This window comes from Phalacrocorax aristotelis, chromosome 22, assembly GCF_949628215.1.
Source record: "Phalacrocorax aristotelis chromosome 22, bGulAri2.1, whole genome shotgun sequence".
NCBI classification, from domain to species: Eukaryota; Metazoa; Chordata; class Aves; order Suliformes; family Phalacrocoracidae; genus Phalacrocorax; species Phalacrocorax aristotelis.
In genome coordinates this window covers 1233165-1250715 of record NC_134297.1, presented here as the reverse complement: position 1 = coordinate 1250715, position 17551 = coordinate 1233165, and the positions used below count along the sequence as shown (strand labels likewise).

The 17551-nt window shown below is 60.7% G+C and overlaps 1 protein-coding gene across 1 annotated transcript in view; it reads left to right on the top strand.

The window, feature by feature from the left end:
* The window catches only part of DSCAML1 (DS cell adhesion molecule like 1), a 111859-nt gene that overhangs the window by 77933 nt on the left and 16375 nt on the right, over window positions 1–17551 (top strand). Inside the window, exons 4-11 of the mRNA XM_075116343.1 lie at window positions 3203–3349; window positions 4708–4986; window positions 5874–6149; window positions 6698–6994; window positions 8974–9246; window positions 12538–12816; window positions 13103–13222; window positions 13359–13535. Coding sequence (XP_074972444.1) covers window positions 3203–3349; window positions 4708–4986; window positions 5874–6149; window positions 6698–6994; window positions 8974–9246; window positions 12538–12816; window positions 13103–13222; window positions 13359–13535 — 1848 coding nt within the window. The remainder of the gene's footprint in view (window positions 1–3202; window positions 3350–4707; window positions 4987–5873; window positions 6150–6697; window positions 6995–8973; window positions 9247–12537; window positions 12817–13102; window positions 13223–13358; window positions 13536–17551) is intronic.

Sequence of the window (17551 nt, the reverse complement as noted above, 5' to 3'; positions counted from 1 at the left end):
TCCCATGGGCCGGCAGGGCTCTTGGCTGCCCTGCTCCTCTCTAGCAGGGGTGGGCGAGAGGGGCGCGGGGGGCTTCGGCGAGGCGTTCCTGAAGGCAGCGGCTCAAGTCTAGCTGGAAGAGTTATTAGAGACACATTGCTCCAGTCTGGCCACGGATGTACTTAATCCTCTGCTTCCCGTAAAGCTTTTCCACCTCCTGGCAGGCAGAAAGATCTGATTTTATTCAGCGACCTTCAATGTTAATCTCGCTAGCAAACTCAGCAATAAGTCACTTCGGTGAGGTCTGTCGGAGCCATTTACATCAATTATTGCCCTGCATCTCTCCCTTGAACCAGTGTAACGTTCCTCGACAGAGTTACTTGTCCCTTTTCAGGGGAAGAAGTAAGAAAAAGGAAGCTGTGCTGTCAGGTTGTAGACATTGCGTTTAATCTTTAAAGCTGTGGCTTGCAAGGGGGCAGATGCCTCCTGCCGCTGCACGGTGCAGAGGCGGATGCTAAAACCTGCCGATTTCCTGCCCGTTCCTGTCTCTGGGGCTGATGCTCTGGCTCGAGCCCCGTCTCAGAGCCTTGACCTCAGGCTCTGGAAGCTGGGGAGCTCCAGCAAGCTGGGCCGGGCTGAGGGCAGTGGGTCCGGGCAGGGCTTGGTTTGTGGTGCTGGTCAGCGATGGGCTCGCCCGGCCGGCTCCCACGCGTCGCTCTCCTCGGCATCTCCCGCTGCCCGGGCAGGAGCCTCGGGCTTTGGTGGGCCCCGCTGCCGCTGCCCCGTGTCCCGGGGCGGGCACGCAGCACCGCTGCTTTCTGCTCCTCCGCCGGCTCCTTGCGCGTCGCCCCGGCTCTTGCGAGGCTTTGTTTCCAGAGGAGGAGCACAGCGCGTCTGCAAACAGGGCTGAGGTTAACCATGCACGGATGCGAGTGTGCGGGGAGCGGGAGGCCGGCTGGGGCTGCCGAGCACTTTGCAAAATACGGCCCCTGTTACCATGGAAACCGGCTCCCCCCCCCCCCCCCCCCCAAATTCCAGTGCAGCCAATGTTCTTCACTTACTGGTTTGATGGAAGATGCAAAATTAATGTTTGATTTGCATGTTATTTCAGTTGCGCTCGCGGGACTGCCCCCCCCCCCTTCCCTTTCACGGGGTTTGTATGAATCCCTCGGCGCCTCGATCGGCGGCGTGGAGCGCGAGACTCGCGCCGCTGCGCGCCCGCTCCCAGTTACGTACTGGTGCAGCGCCTGTGCTGCTGCGCTGGCGTCGCCGTGCTCTAGCGGGGAGGCAAAACTGCACCTGAGGTTTTGGCTGGGGAGCCCCTGGCCCCTCCAAACACGGACAGTGCCGCGGGTCTTGCGGTGCCATAGGGGCGCGTGGGCTGCAGCTCGCGGGAGGTGCTGGGACAGCCGCCGGGCTGCCCGTGGCACCCCGTGGGGCTGCCGGCTCCTGCTCCCGCTGCTTCCAGGGAGAATCTGCACAGGGCTGCCAGCCCAGCGGTCGTCTCTGCCTCCTGTTAACTTGCAGCAGGGCTCGCGTTTCATTAAGGTTGCTATTTCTTTGCTGTTTAGAGTCCCTAATGCTCTCGTATCAAGCAATTAGAGTCAAATACGCACATCTAGCTGAGCTGCAGCTGGGATGGGGTAGTGCCAGCAGAGCTCAGGGCTGCCGTCGCCTTGGCTCGTGCCGGGGATGTGCTGCGGTTCGCTGGGTGGAGGAGAGCCCTGTTTTCTCTCAGTCTGTGGCGTCAAGCGCTGCTGCTGTGGGCAGCGAGAGGCTTCTGCGGTCCTGCCCCGGGAGCGGGGAGCCAGGCTGCTCCGGGAGCACGTGCCTTTAGTTCCCCAGTTCCACCTGTGTTTCTCCTGCTCTTACGGGTTCAACCACGGCACTTTCCTCCACCTAAACTGAGAATATCCACATGCTTCCAAAAGGTGCTAGAAGAAAAAACAGTTGGTTCTCCTCAGCAGCTAGGTCCTGCTTTGCCAAGCACGGTGCCGGGCTTGAAGGAGCCATTTGCAGCCACTGCTGATTTTAAGACTAGGTTTAAAGGTTTTAACTCTGAACATTCAGCTCTACTAATTACCTTCTGCTTCTCTGCACTTTCTATGTTTGGCAGGGGGTGGTTTTGCTGGCAACACGGTGCGGCCGAGCAGATGTGCCACCCCATCCCAGCTGAGGCTTGGTGGCGGCTGGTGCTGGAATAAACCCCAAAGGCCCCGCAGAAACTGGGGTCAAAGGCTCCTCTCACTGTTAGCACTGGCAGGGTAAAGGGGTTTCCCAGGTGGGCAGGGGTGGTCCCTCTGCTTACCCTGCTCTCCATGGAGCCACTAAATGGTGCCCCAGCGCAGGTCTTCCTATTCGTGTTAGTTAAGATTCATGATGAATTATAGGGGTCAGGCCGGCTTCATGAGCGAGTCGAAGACTACCTTCCCTGTGTGCACTGGCGTGCACCAGGCACCAAAACCTGCTGGCTGGAGGGGGCTGCCCCCGCAGTGCTGCCTGGGGCTGCGCTGCCCTGCCTGCTCTCCTGCCATCCTCGCCCAGCACTCAAATATCAGCTCCAGCCCTTGTTTGTTTTCACATGCTTCCAAGTAAGTTAAGCTAATTATTAACTCAGCGGGACGGATTCACTTTTAATTGCCACGTTGCTATGCAGCGTGTGGTGGAGCATCGCCCCGGCGGAGCATCGTGCCACACGCTCTCCTCGCCCTCTGCAGCCACCGCGTCGCTGTGACTCGGCGGCCAGCCCAGAGCTCGTTGCGATGGAGGGCTGGGGCAGGGAGGGGAGAGGGCTGCGTGCTGTCTGCCTCGGCTAAATCCCCTGAATCCCACCCCTGGGGAGCGCAGGTGCGTGTAAGGACACCCCGAGCCCAGCTTTGCGCCTGGGTGGTGTGTTTGCGCAGGATGAGTACTGCCACCAAGGGATTGCTGCTGTGGCACACCCAGGGCTAAGGCGGCAAGCACTGCCGCTTGCCCTTTTTGGCCCAACTTTGCCTGCCTGAAACTTCAGCCCCTGAAGGTGAAGCCAGAGACTGCACCCCAGTGCTGTCGGGGTATGGGGAGGTGGAGGAGGGACCCGCTTTGCCTGCCCAGCTCCTGCCCACAGCGCCAGTGCCTGCGTGGAGTGCAGGGGCTCTGCTTGACCCTGGTGCCGACAGCCTGGGAGATGATGTGCTGGGTCGGGGCTGGCTCGCTCACCCCTCTCCTCCCTTTGTGTCTCCAGAAAATAGGTTTTTTATTACTTCTTACGGAGGTTTGTACATATCGGACGTGCAGAAGGAAGATGCCTTGTCCACCTACAGGTGTATCACCAAGCACAAGTACAGTGGGGAGACGCGACAGAGCAACGGAGCCAGGCTTTCGGTCTCAGGTGAGCACACGGCTGCTGGCAGTGCTGGCAGGCGCAGCTCCTGCGCCCGTGAGGGTGTCCGGCCCTGCCTGCACTCCTCCTCCCCTGCCTGCCCACGGCGGTGCCTCTCTCCCCGGGGTGCAGGGGGGAGCAATGGCAGGGCTGCCTCCCATCCCCGCAGCGAGAGGACGTCCCGGTGGCGGGTCGGGGGTCCCGTCGGGGCTGCGCGGGGAGTTTGTGCTGCCTCGCGTGGGCCCCTGAGCGTGCAGCCCCCCCGCTGCTGGCCGCGGCGAGCGGCAGCGCTGCGCGGCACCCCGAGCGAGAGGCGATGGAGTGCGACGCGATGCGATGTGACAGCCCGCGATGTGAGCAGCCTGACGTGATGTGACGAAGATGCAAGCGATACTGCAGCGCAGGCAGCGCAGTCCATAGTGCCGGGTGTCTCGGGGCGCTCCTGGCTCCGCTGACTGCCCAAATTACTCCGCTCGGGAGGGAGTTCGCCCGACTTGCAGCCGCATCAACGCTCCCGCCACTCGGCTGCAGCATGCCTGCTCTCTGCCATATGCTTTTTCCATGCTCAGCTGTGCGGGCTGTGGCTCCCACGCTAGCATCTCGAATTAACCCCGCAGGAGTGGGGAAGGGGTACAGGATGGCCAGGCTGGGGCTCGCCTGACATTGCCCCAGCCTCCTGGAAGGCCTGAGGGTCCCGGTCCCTCCTGTGGCCATCCTGCTGCGTGGCCCTCCAGGAGTGCGGGCAGCTGCTGGGTGTATCATCCCCTCTCCATGTGCGTTCGGCCTGGCCCGGTCCCCTCCTGGTCTCTGTCATTATTTACACGTCACGGCGTTTTACTTCTGCTTGGGAGTAATGAAAGAGGTTTCTTTCCCCTGGAATTTAATTTCACGCCTGAGACTTGGTGATTAATTTTCTCCTTTCCCAGCTGCCTGATGGGTCCCTTTGCTTGTAAATTTTGAAATGTGCCACAGAATTTGTGTATTTTGCACCAATTAGGTGTCACCTTGAGTAATTCCTCTGGTGCTGAGTTTATTCATCCCATCAGCTAGTAAGATGCATTTCCCTTCCACCTCTCTGAAAGCCTACTGCCCTGGCCACCAAGGGCTGTGCCAGCTGTCCCGCGTGGGACAGGCCACCCCCTGCCTGCCCCGGCCCCATGTCCGGCAGAGGATGTGGCTGGCATCCTGCGCTCCTGCCCGGCAGAGCTGCAGCTCATGGGGACGGGGAGAGCTGCTCTCTGCTGGCTGCTGCCGAGGGAGCATGTGGTACCGGTGTCACTGTGCCAAGGGCTCTCCTGGTGTCCCTCTGGGGAGAAGCCTCGCCGCCTCCTCTTCACCGGGTGAGCCTGTTTCCTCTCCAAACCCAGACCCGGCAGAGTCCATCCCCACGATGCTAGACAGTTTCCAGTCCTGGGAGGTGAAGGCGGGCCGGCTGGTGGAGCTGCCCTGCATTGCCTCGGGCTACCCCAACCCGGCCGTCCGGTGGATCAAGGACGGGCGGCCGCTCCCCACCGACAGCCGCTGGACCAAGCGCATCACGGGCCTGACCATCAACGACCTGCGCGTGGAGGACAGCGGGACCTACATCTGCGAGGTGACCAACACCTTCGGGTCCGCAGAGGTCACGGGGACCCTCACAGTCATAGGTGAGAGCCGGCGGGCAGGAGCGGGGCGTGGCGGCAGGGTTACCTCACTCCTGCTGCCTGGGGCCCGACTTGATAAAGCCTTCTTAAATATAAAGCATTTGTAAATACCAAGCCTTAAAGGTTTTCTACAGCTGTATAAATTACAAGCCTTGCATTTCAGCGTGGCGCATCCCACGCTGGAGGCCGCCGTCTTGCAACGCAGCGTGTCCAATGTGGCGCTCGGAGCGCTTGCAGGAGGTTTATCATGCTGCAGCAGTGCGTCTGCAGATGTCCCCTGATTTACTGCTTCAATCGGGGCAGGGAGAGGGGCCTTGGGAAAACGCAGAGCAATACCGGGGGAGATGAAATGCTAGACGGCGATGTCGGTTTTATGTTAGATGCCTCTGCGCTTTCTTTTGTTGACTTCCATAAAATAAGCTCCAGCCAAACAGTAAATACCATCTGGGTAGGCCAAGTATTTATCGTCTGCTTTGTTCCTGGGGGGTCCTCCCGTGACCGGGATCCCAGCGGTACCAGAGCTGCCGGGGCTGGCGTGCACCACACCTGCCTTACCTGGAGCAATGCCGCGGCGAGCACCAGCAGCCTGCTGGGAGCCGCCCTGGCACGTCCCCAGCTCAGTGCTGTCCCCCATCACACCGGCCACTTCTTCCAGTCATCCTGCCACCTCCCCGATGGCACCCACCGGGGCCCGACATTCAAAGCAGGGGCTGTCAGCAGGGCGGACAGTGTGGGGGCACCCGCCTTATTGTGAGGTGACATTTTACACGTAGTCGGGCTGGCGCTTCCAGGGCAGGAAAGGCAGAGAGAGCACAGTAATGACAAGACACCTCCCACCAGGCTGCCCGGCCCTGCCAACGCCTCTCCCGCTCTCACCCTTTCTCACACAGACCCTCTGCGTGTGACCCTCACACCAAAGAAGCTCAAAACGGGCATCGGCAGCACCGTCATCCTCTCTTGTGCCCTCAGCGGGTCCCCCGAGTACGTCATCCGCTGGTACCGCAACACGGACCTCGTGGTGGTGGATGACTACATCTCCATCCGGGGGATCAGCAACGAGACCCTCCTCATCACGGCCGCGCAGAAGAGCCACTCCGGGGCCTACCAGTGCTTTGCTACCCGCAAGTCCCAGACGGCACAGGACTTCTCCATCATCATGCTGGAGGGTGAGCTGGCTCTCTCGGGGCAGGGGCTGTCCTCTGCCCCTCTCCCAGCCACTGCATCCCCAGGGTGTGCCAGGATGCTTTATGCATGGCTGGAGGGCAGTGAGACCCACCGGGGCAGGGGCTCCTGGGGCCAGACTGCTCCAGCCTGCTTCCTGGGCTGTGCGTGCCATCTGCAAGGAGCTCAGGGATGCAGCACGGCCGGGATGGGGAAGGATCAAAATAAGGGTTGATTTGCCTGTCCCCAGCCCCTCAGCCGAGGCACTGCCTTTCACTGGGTGTCCCCTTCCCGGTCCAGGTTGCTGGATGCTTGGGCAAGGGATGGACTCTACCAAGCCAGGTGTTCCCTTGAGCCAATGTCTGTATCGACCAGGGTGCCCCCTGAGCCCCTCTCAGCATCTCCCTGCCGGAGGGATGCAGGCGCAGCCATGCACGTGCTGCCGACTTGGGCTCCCACCCCCAGCGGGAGCTCGAAGCCGCCCCGCCAGCGGGTGACTGCTGCTGCCTGTGGCTGCCGCTCCCTGACCCCCCTCCCCCTGGGTGCCCCCCAGATGGGACCCCCCGCATCGTCTCCTCCTTCAGCGAGAAGGTGGTCAACCCCGGGGAGCAGTTCTCCCTGATGTGTGCCGCCAAGGGGGCCCCGCCGCCGACCGTCACCTGGGCGCTGGACGACGAGCCCATCCCGCGGGACAGCGGGCACCGCACCAACCAGTACACCATGTCGGACGGCACCACGGTCAGCCACATGAACGTGACGAGCCCGCAGATCAAGGACGGCGGCGTGTACCGGTGCACCGCGCGGAACTCGGTGGGCAGCGCCGAATACCAAGCGCGAATAAACGTAAGAGGTGCCTGTCTACTTTTAAATATCAGAATAGGACTTTTACTGGGCTTTTGGTTTTGTTCTGTTTCCTGGCCGATGGCTCCTTCTTGCCTTTCCCTCCTCTTCCCAGCCGCCCCGACCCCACTCCCCGAGCTCCTGCCCCGCTCGCTTGCACACCTGCCCGCAGGGTTGAGCCTCCCCGCCGTTTCAAGCAGGGAGTTTAACGAAGTGCAAAGCAGTCATGTAGCCTTGGAGAGCTGGAGCTTGGCTTTGCAGGGGGAAAAGGGCAGCGCTCTCCCCACGGTATCCGCTCTCGCCCTGCTGAGCCCCTGCCTTGGGGTCTGCGCGGGGTCGGCAACCAGCTCCCCAAGGGAGCCCCCGTGTGCGGAGAAGGTGGGGGCAGGCACAGAAGCGTTCCGGGCCCCCCGTGCTCTGCCAACTGCCCCTGGTCCCGGCGGGAGCCCGGCTCCCTGGCAGCAAACGCTCCCGCCGGCGCAGGGATCTACATGACAAATGATGATGAGGCAGCACGTGAAATCGTGGAAAATGAGCTTTGATTTGTCATGTCTGTATTTTCTTTGTCTGCTAAAAGCCATGGCTGCGTTAATCACCGTGTTATTGCAGCTGGAGCGTGTCGCTTGGTGCGTTACAGGGAGCGCTTTCAGGCAGAGGGTATGGTATAAGCCCCTGCCCATTAATAATCACCAATTAAAGCTTCTAGGCTTACAGGTGGGAGCGAGAGACAGACAGGTAGCGTTTATTTGTCTAGTGAGAAAGAGGGTTGAAGGGCTGTGTTTGTCTGTCTCAGGTTTGAAATGGATCTAGTGGCTTGTTGGCTGGGATCCCAGGAGAGTCTGAATTTTGCTGCCGTTTACGGCTAAATTTGGAGCGAGTTCATCCCTCAGCCACAGAAAGCCAGAGCAGCGTTTACAATGGGGATGTTCTCTTGTCTCCTTTCTTCCCCCTCTCTCAGCTCATGACAGGCTGTCGCGAGATAAGATTCAGGCTTTTTTTGCCCTGGAATGGAGCAAGTCCCTCAGATGGGCCCGAGAGACAGTTAGATAGTGAGATGCTAATTTCTTTTTTCCTGCTCCTTTTCCAAAGGTGTGCCAGTATGAGAAACACCGTCCAGCAGCTTATTCTGAGTGTCTGTTAGGCTGTTATCCTGCTATGCCCTTAGGACGACGAGTCAAGACAGGGTTAATCTTTAAATTAGTTTGCTATTTTATGCAGTGGCCGGGAGAACAATGTAATTATCGATGCCTGAAACCTCTTGCTGAAATACTCACCTGCAGCATTCTGCCGGTCCTTAAGACACCACGAGAGCCAGCCAGAACCCGGCGACTGTCTGGCTTTTCAGCAATGCTCAGGTTGCCAGTGGGAGGCTCAGAAAGGTGTATTTTAGGGGAGGCGAGAGACGTTTGCCCATGGAAGTCAGGTTCCCCTAGCAGGTCTTGTCGAGGACATTTGGCACAACACAGTCAGTCCTCCTCAGAGGGGCAGAGAGCGGCTGTGACCGTGCCGGCGCACTCACCATCTCTCTGCAGTTCCTGCGGCCGCAGGCGCTGCTGGAGGTGTGCTGGGCGGCCACGGTTCCCGTTGCAGAGCACGCTGCACTTCCAGACAGCGTCAACCTCCTCCAGTGAGCAGCAGTGGTGCCTGCGGGCTCAGCTGCCTCAGCACCGAAGTTGCACCTGCAGAGCCGGGGTGGGCATTGCTGAAGCGTGGCCGCGGTCGAGGCCCGCAGCCCGGTTCGTAGCTGTGCTGCTGTAGGCGTGTGCGAGTAGCTCTAGCTGGAGGTGGCAGCCCGTGAGTGGCTTTCCCCACGCGCGCTCGGAGAGGAGCCCGTGCCTGCTCCTCACCCAAAATCGGGCAGGGTCCCAGTTGTTCTGGTTACCTCCTTTGCCTGTGAAGCTCGCTCTGAAGTAGCAGCAGATCTGCATGCAACCGAGCTGCCCTTCGGAATTAACCTAGCCTGCCTCTTCCTTCTTCCCGAATATGTAGGTCCCCCGAGCATCCGAGCGATGAAGAACATAACAGCGGTAGCGGGTAGGGACACTTTCATCAACTGCAGGGTGATCGGGTACCCGTACTACTCCATCAAGTGGTACAAGGACTCTTTGCTGCTGCCCGATAACCACCGCCAAGTGGTCTTTGAGAATGGGACTCTTAAGCTGATGGACGTCCAGAAAGGCATGGATGAAGGGGAGTATCTGTGCAGCGTGCTGATCCAGCCCCAGCTCTCCATCAGCCAGAGCGTCCACGTCACGGTGAAAGGTAAGCAGGCGGAGAGGCTTTCCCTGGATGGGTTGGAGAGGCCGTCCAGGTTACGTTGGGGACGCCTCTGCTGCGGGACGGAGGCAGAGAAGAGTCGCACAGGGGACTCAGCAGCCCGGTGGTGGCCGTGCTCCGCCAACGCTGCGCCGATGGGAGCTCAGCTCCCACCACCGCAGCCCTCGGGAGCTGGCTCAACTCCTGCTGGAGCGGCTACCTGGCCCCGCCTGCGCGCCTGCAGCTGCCCCGAGCCACACCGTATCCATTTCCCGTTACAAGCGACGGAGCAAAGATTTGCGGTGTAAACATAACGTATTAAAACATCTAACCTTTGCTCGGATCACCTTCACCAATGTTTTTCTGTGTGTGTTAGCTTTTAAAAAAAGAGTACTCTCAGTCTTTCGAGCGCACAGAACATCTTAAAAGCTTCTCCAGGCCATCAATTATTCAGCCCCATTGAGGGAGCTATCAGTCCTAATGAATTGAGGCGGATGCATTCCCTCCCAGTGACTCGCTGAGATTGTGCCGTAAGTGTGCGTTGCTCCTCTATCTCCCGTCCTCAGAGTTGTCGGGTCGTCTCTGCCGTCGCCAGCTCGGTGTTTGCAGTAAATCATTTAGACAAACACAGCCGCGCTGGGGACGGAGCTGGCCAATTGTCTTTCCTCTGTCTCACCCAGCAGGGTATTTACGGACTGGATTCTACTCTGATCCCCCTCCCTCCCCTCCCATCCACCGTTTTTTATTAGGAATCGGGTTAGCAAGAGAGCATATCAGGCTGGTTATAGATGCTACCACTTGATTAGCTAATGCTCCTCTCCAAGGCTTTACAAAGGGAAGAGTAGGCTGTGGACCACCTAAGGGCACTGTGGGGAGGACTGCGGGGCAGGGCATGGCCAGCCCGGCTTTCCTCACCTTATACAAAATCTCCATCAATGCGGGAGTGAAAACAGGCCGGAGGTGAGTAAATGCTGGTGCTCTCCTGGGGTGAATGGGACAGGCAGGGCTGGTGTGGAGAGAGCATCTGCAGGGTTGTGTGCGCCTGAAGTAAAATAACGGGATTCGCTTTTTGTCAGTCACTGGGAGGTGCCACCGGTGGATGCAGGATGCTGAAGTTCAGCTGAGCATCCCTATATTCTGGGAAGCAAGCGCAAGTGAACCCTTCTGAATCTGAATTTACTGCTGTGATTAGTGGCCGGTGACAGGCTGAGGAATGCAAGCGGGTGGAAGCGCGGTGCGGGCCGGCGGCACACCGCTCTGCCGCGGCCAGATGTCTTCATTCCGCCCGCAGCGCAGCTGCTGGAGATTTACACCCAGCCCCGCTTGCTGGATTCCTTATTTGCTCTGGCCGTCAGGTAGAAGGCCTGTGGAAAAGAATTGCAAAGGCCCTAGAAGACAGTCAGAGCTAGCTCCGTGGAGCAGTGAATAAATATAACTGCGTCGAGCGAGGAGCACAGGGTGGCGTGGAGCACCGTAAAGCTTTTATTGCCACAAGTGCCCAGCGACCACATTAAGTGCCACGAGTGAGTTATGCAGGTCTTTCTGAGCAAGCTGTAGTAAAAGCTTTACAGCTCCCCTCCAGCGCTGTTCCTCCGGGGAGCGGGGATGTGCGCGCAGCCCCCAGCCCTGCTCGCAAGGCAACGCCCCAGCCACGTTCCCAGTCTTGCGTTGAGAGAAGCTCCCACCTGGGTTTAGCTGCTGCTGCTTAGCCTGGGGACCCCAGGTCCCAGCTTCAAACCTCCCTGCTCCTTAGGGCTTCTGCAGCTGCTCGGGGATGCTGCTGGGGCCTCTTCTCTGCGCTTCCCCGGCAGCACAGTCCAAGCACCCAGCCTCCTCCAAGGTGCCCTGACAGCTCGTTATTCCTGCAGACATCTCTGAACGTTTTAATTAATCACGTGTGGGTTTGGTGCTGTCCTGGGGCTCTCGCACAGCTCTTCTCGGGTGACGGCAGCGATTCTGGGACCGTGGTGCTGACACCAGCTATGCCCGCTCCGCAGCCGGCAGCGGCGGGGCAGCGGCGGGGCGATGCTTCACCCCGCGGGGAGGCAGAGGCTGGTGGCTGGGGCTCCCCTCCAGACCCGAGCGGCTGTGCCGGGCTGCGCGGCGGGCACCGTGGGCAGGGGCGCCCTCCTGCAGTGCCCCAGGCTGCGGCCGCGTGGCCGGCTCCTGCTGCAGCTGCCTCAGAGAGCCTGGGAGCCCTGGAGAAAGGAGAACTGCAGTGGGAAACGAACTGGGAAGGAGAGGCGAGTTGCAAGCTGCAGTTGCTGGGAGCTCAAGCAGGGACAGCTCTTCTGTCGAGGGAGCCTGTCCTTTTCTTGGCATCTCGGAAGCGGCTGGTGGGGCGTGTTTGGAGAGGCACGGATCCACAAGCCCATCCCTGCTCTGCAATAGACTGCAGTGCATTCCCAATTAATTATTCATTAATTATGGAAAACAGGCAGCACTGGCTCCATGGCTCCGGCAGCTCGAGCCACGTTGCTGTAGCCGGTGAAGGGACAGGCCAGCCCTGCCCGCAGCCGTCTGCCTGCCTACCGGGGGCGGCGAGCAGCCCCCCGCTTGCCCGCTGCTCTGCAGAGCTGCCCGGCTGGGCCGGGGCCAGGCGGAGGGGCAGAGACCCGGCGCAGAGACCCTAGCGATGTGCTGGGCTGGGCGTGGGGTGGAGACGGGAGCCCAGGGACGTGCGTGGTGGTGCGGGGAGCCGCTCCTGCGCCTGTATGAGAGGGCAGCTTATTTCTGCAGAGGGGACAATTGGCAGCCTGCTAATTTAATTATGGAGGCTGTAGAAAGAGGATCTCATCCACCAGGTGCTGAGCCTTGTTAAGCTAATTGTCTCCCTCTCTCTACTTTCTTCCCCCTCCCACATTGCCAGAGATGCTGTAGTTGCGTAATTGAGTTATCAGGAAGGTAATGGCTGGTTCTGAATCCAGTGCCTTTAAGAAAAGCATCCATCTAATAATCGCTTTTCTGCGAGCAGATAAATGCTGAGGTGGAATTTCGGCGGCACGTGTGGGCGGGGGCGGCGGGGGCTTTCCCCAGAGCAGGGCCCGCTCCGCTCCGGAGGTCGGCGTTCCTCCGTCCCGCTCCTAGCGTGCCGGCCCTGCCAGGTGGGAGATGTCTTCCCGCTGCCCTCTGCTTGGTGGCACCTTCCACTCTCCCCTGGCCGTGTTCCTGGTGGAAACAAAAGCCTGCATTAGTTTCTAGGCTGATTCTCCTCCCGGGGCAGCGGGGCACGTCCCCGCTGGAGGAAGGCTTTCCCTGGACGGGCTCTCCAGCATGCTCTGCCTCTCCCCTCGACAGTCCCTCCACTGATCCAGCCCTTCGAGTTCCCGCCAGCCTCCATCGGGCAGCTCCTCTACATCCCCTGCGTGGTCTCCTCCGGGGACATGCCCATCCACATCACCTGGAGGAAGGACGGGCACGTCATCCTCTCTGGCTCTGGAGTCACCATCGAGAGCAAGGAGTTCATGAGCTCCCTGCAGATCTCCAGCGTCTCCCTCAAGCACAACGGCAACTACACCTGCATCGCCAGCAACGACGCCGCCACGGTCAGCCGGGAGCGGCAGCTCATCGTGCGGGGTGAGTGCCGTGGGGCCAGCCCAGCCCCGTCCCCGATGCAGCCGCCGGGTCGGGCTCGGGAGGGCGGGCAGTGACGGAGGGGTAGCACGGCACGGAGCAGAGGTACGTGACAGGGCTGGAGGGAGATGACCTTGTCCTCTGGTTGAAGGAGCGCTGCAGAAGCCGGTGGGGAGGGCGAGGAGCAGGGCTGAGCCAGAGCACCCATGTGCCTGCAGGCAGGGGAGGAGTTGCAAGAAGCTGAGGGCGGTTTTGCTACAGCGTCTGTCTTTTCTCCCAAATTACTCAGTGCCTCCTCGTTTTGTGGTCCAACCCAACAACCAAGACGGCATTTATGGTAAAGCTGGGGTGCTGAATTGCTCCGTTGACGGGTACCCCCCTCCGAAAGTCATGTGGAAACACGCAAAAGGTAGGGGTGAGACACGGCAATGCGTGGGGTCCTCCGTGCTGGTGGGAGAGTCCCCTTCCAGCAGGGCTGCCCCAGCACTGAGCCTCACGCGCCCTCCTCTGCCTCTGCTGAGCTCTGTGTCTCTGTTCGCTCCCAGGAAGCGGCAACCCCCAGCAGTACCACCCCATACCCCTCACGGGCCGCATCCAGATCCTGCCCAACAGCTCCCTGCTCATCCGCCACGTGCTGGAGGAGGACATTGGCTACTACCTCTGCCAGGCCAGCAACGGGGTGGGCACAGACATCAGCAAGTCCATGTTTCTCACCGTGAAGAGTAAGTAGCCAGGGCGGCACGGCGGCGGGCTCCGGCTCCCGGCACGGCTGCGGTGGTGGCTGGGGGGAGCAGAGGCAGGCGCGTGCCCTGCGTGCCGGCGAAGGCGGCCGTGGCTGCGGGGTGGGTGCTTGCCAGCAGAGCCTGGTCCGGCACGGCCCCCTCCTCTGTGGATGCTCCCCGCCGCGCCAGCCCGGCTCTGCCCTCGGCACCGCGCATCCCGCAATCAGTGCACGGGGCACGGGGAGGGCATTGATTCCCTGCCTCCAGGGACCTGCCTCCCTTTTGCTATTAAACACACTTTGTCCTTAATAAAACCGAGTAATCAATCTACATCATACAGGAGGAAAGGAAATAGCTGGGCTAATTTGACAGGGATGGGCCGGGAAGCGTTGTTAGACACCATGTTTGAACTGCGCTTATTATTGGATTCCTCTCCCATTGCTACCAGCAGAATACATAATCTCCAGCTCCTCTTTATTTATTTTGATTGTTGCTGCCGTGAGCTTTCAAACCTCAGAAAGGAGGTGGCGGAGGGGGAACCAGCCTGGTAGGGCTCGCTCCTGTGGCAGCTCCAGTGTGTCTCCAGGGCTGAGCAGGGCTAAACTCTGCCTTTCCCGTGACGGGGGACGAGGCAGCGAGCGTGCCAGCCCGCCTGCCTTGTGCCGGCGCGGGACAGAGGCTGCAGGCAGAGCCGAGGCAGCCGCTACCACCCTGGGTGTCCCCTGGGCAGGGGGCTGCCGGGCAGAGGGGATGCGCATCCCTTCCTAGGTGCCACCATGTCCGGGCGAGGGTCTCGTGCCCGGGACGAGGCAGGAGAGCGTGGCTCTGGCTTGGGCAGCCCCCTTGCTGCCTCCCCTCCCCAGCCAAGCGCTTGATTTTCTGGCGTCAGCAGCCGTTTCTCTCAGGGCTTCTCCCCTCCCCACCCAGCCTCTGCTTTCCTGCGTTTCTGCTCCCCTCCCTGTCAGCTGTTTAATTTATCCCGCCGACTGATGAATCGAAACGAGCTACTTCAAACAATGCACTTCAATAAGGCACAGGTACAAAGTCGAGGCGATTAATCCTGGCTGAGCATGCAGAAGTCTCGGAGCCTGAACTGTTGCCTTGTCCCTGCTATCTGCTGTAATTGCATCCCAGGACAGGTTGCTTGCTGACTTGAATAGCACATAACCTTATTATGCATGTGCTTCTACATTTCCTGGAGACCTCGCAGCCTTTGAAAAGGTTTGGATGAATAGGTAGACGAAGCGCCACAGCCAATTAAGCATTATATGGGGCTCTTTGTTTTGTTTCATTTTTGGATTTTTGTTTGTTTCGTGAAATGTCAGGCCAATTAAAGTGAGATCAGTGCCGGCTTTCCTTGAAAGTCAGGCCGCTGCGGACGGAGCTAAATGAAAGTTAATCAGAGCCCAAACAAAGCGCGCTGGTGGTCGGTCAGCGGGGGATAGGGGAGCAGCCGCGGCAGCCAGCCCGCATCCGCGCGTCCTCTTCCCCGATGCCGCAGCGATGGGCTCCGCGGGGCGAGCCGAGGCAGCCAGGTAACACCTCAGACAAGTGCGTGCGGTCCTGGCCAAGGGCCTGCGGACCCGTCAGTGCCACCAGGAGCTGGCTGCTGCTTTTGTCAGGTGGTGGGCAAGGAAAGCCACCCAGCCTTGCCTGTACCAGCATGGGAATGTAACCCTCGGGGCCGGGCCCAGTCCTTGCATGCGAGGTGTATTGCAGAAGGAAAGACGGCAAATGCTGGAGGCTGGGAGCGTGCGCCCGGGGGGACGGCTCGCTGGGCTGCACGCAGGTGAGGAGACCACCGGCGCGTGATAAATGCCATTTAGCACATGGCTGCACGCCTCCCTGGTGTTGAGACCAGAGCGTGAGGGCTGGAGAGGGTCGTGTCTTCAGCGGGTCCCCGTGGGCTGTGCCGGGGCTGCCGGAGCGGTGGGCAGCGCTCGCGGGAGAGGGGGCTCCTCTGCTCAGGCCTCCCCGGCACCGCGATGCTGGCGTGAGCAGGTCCGGCTGGGGGGCTGGGAGTGGGGCAGCTGCCTGCACGTCGCAGGCACGGGGACGGACGCGTTTGCAAGTTCGCTGCCGTGCAGCAAGAGCATAACTGATTGCTTCCATGCAATTTGAATTAATCTCATGCTTCAGGTGAAACTCAGCTAATCAGTGTAGAAAGGAAGCTGAAATAGGTGCAATCAAATTAACATCACAGAGCCGGCTCCAAACAAGAAAGAGGGGGGCGAGGGAGGCAGGCACAGCCCTTGTCACCCTTGTCACCGTTCTCATTCAGCTGTCACGAGCGGGCTGCGAAGCGGCTCGTGCCCCAGCCGGCGTGGGACGGCAGCGCGTGCCGGCTGCTGGCGTCTCCCTTTGTAGCCAGCCTTATCTCTGCCCAGCAAGCGGGACGAGCCTCTTGTCGGGGCCTTGTTAACAAGGCACGGGGGGAGCGTGGCAGCGGCGCTGGCAGGGGCGGCTGGGCGCAGGGAGGACAGGCGGGTGCAGAAAGCACTGGAGGCAAGCTCTCCTCGAGGGAAGCCTGTCTGCACCCCAGGGGCTCTGGCTGATGCTCTGGCAGGCAGGAACTAGGATTATTGATGTCCCTGCGCCCAGGGAGAGGCGCATGGCTGGCCAGGAGCCGCCTCCGACAGCCCTTGGAAGGTGCCATGGCCAGTTCCGGGCGATGCTGTCCCTCCGTGGCTGGAGCAGAACCGCTCCAGGGCCGGTGTCGGGTACCAGTGTGCAAGAGGTGCCGCCTCTGCGCCCTGGGGCTGTGCTGTCTGCACGGCTGGTCGGGGTAGGCTTGTGGTTTGTTATGCTGCTTCCCCTGCTCTGGGCTGCTTGCCGCTCTCCTGGGACCCCAGCAATTGAGAGAAGTTGATATGTTTACATCCAAGGAGCTGCTTTTAATCAAACATCAATAAGTGCGTTTCGGCGAAGCAGAGGCTGAAACAGAGCTCCTCTCCCAGGGCTGCCGCTCGCTGGAAGGAAGGGGGCCGATGCCTCTGCAGCTGCCGCAGCCCCGCGGGGCTGTCCTGCCCCTTCGGCCCCTGTGCCACGCACACCCTTTCCGCTGCACCGGCCTCCAGCCTCGGCTAAATGAAGGCTGAATCAGGGGGAGCAGCCCCCGGTGCCCCCCCCCACCTGCCAAACCCTGCGGGGTGACCTTCTGGTGGCAGGAGCTGGGACGGCAGGCAGGAGCCCAGCGAGGTCCCGCCATAGTGCCAAAACGGGATGCCGAGGCCCTAACGTGGCTGCGCGTGCCCTCGTGCGGTGCTGTGCGTGCTGGGAGCGCTGCCCCAACGTCCCTGCTCTCGGCCGTCCCCGTGCCGGCTCGCAGGCAGCCGCGCTCCCCTCGGCGTGGGATCGCCACCACGGGGTGCTGCCGGCGGGCGCCAGGCTGGCCCCGGCGCTGTCCCAGCGGCGTGGGTGCCTGCCCTGCACCCCGCACGCACCGGCAGCTCGGGAGGAAAGGTTTCTTTAGCTGTTAATTGAATTACATTGCCACAGAAAGCCGAGAAGTCGTAGCTCATTAGAGCCTCTTGTGTCCCATTATAACAGTGTGTGTTGCCTTTGCGGATTGTCATTATCATATATTACTGCGGGACTCAGCAGTGCTGTTTGTTTATGCATTACATTTTTTTCTGCTTACCCAGGCTGCCCTCACCGCCCTCGCCTGTTTCTCCTGCAAGGTTCACGCTCGCCGCACGGCACTGCGGCGGTGCGAGGGCTTGGCTCTTGGGCCAGCAAGGCTGCTGGGGAAGGAGCCCGGACGGGGCTCGTTACAGGAATGCCTCGCAGCAAGGAGCAGCCCTTCGGCAGAGGCTGCTGCAGCGAACGGGGACGGGCAGGAGGCGGCCGAGCCTGGTGCTGGCTGGCGTGCTGGTCCTCCTCTGCGGCGGTGCCGCTGCCGGACCAGCAGCCCAAGCGCCTGGACGGGGGATGGCAGCGTTGTGCCAGGGCTGCAGGCCCTCGCCAGCAGCGAGAGGGACTCGCTGCACCTTCCCAGGGCCATCCCTGACCGTGCT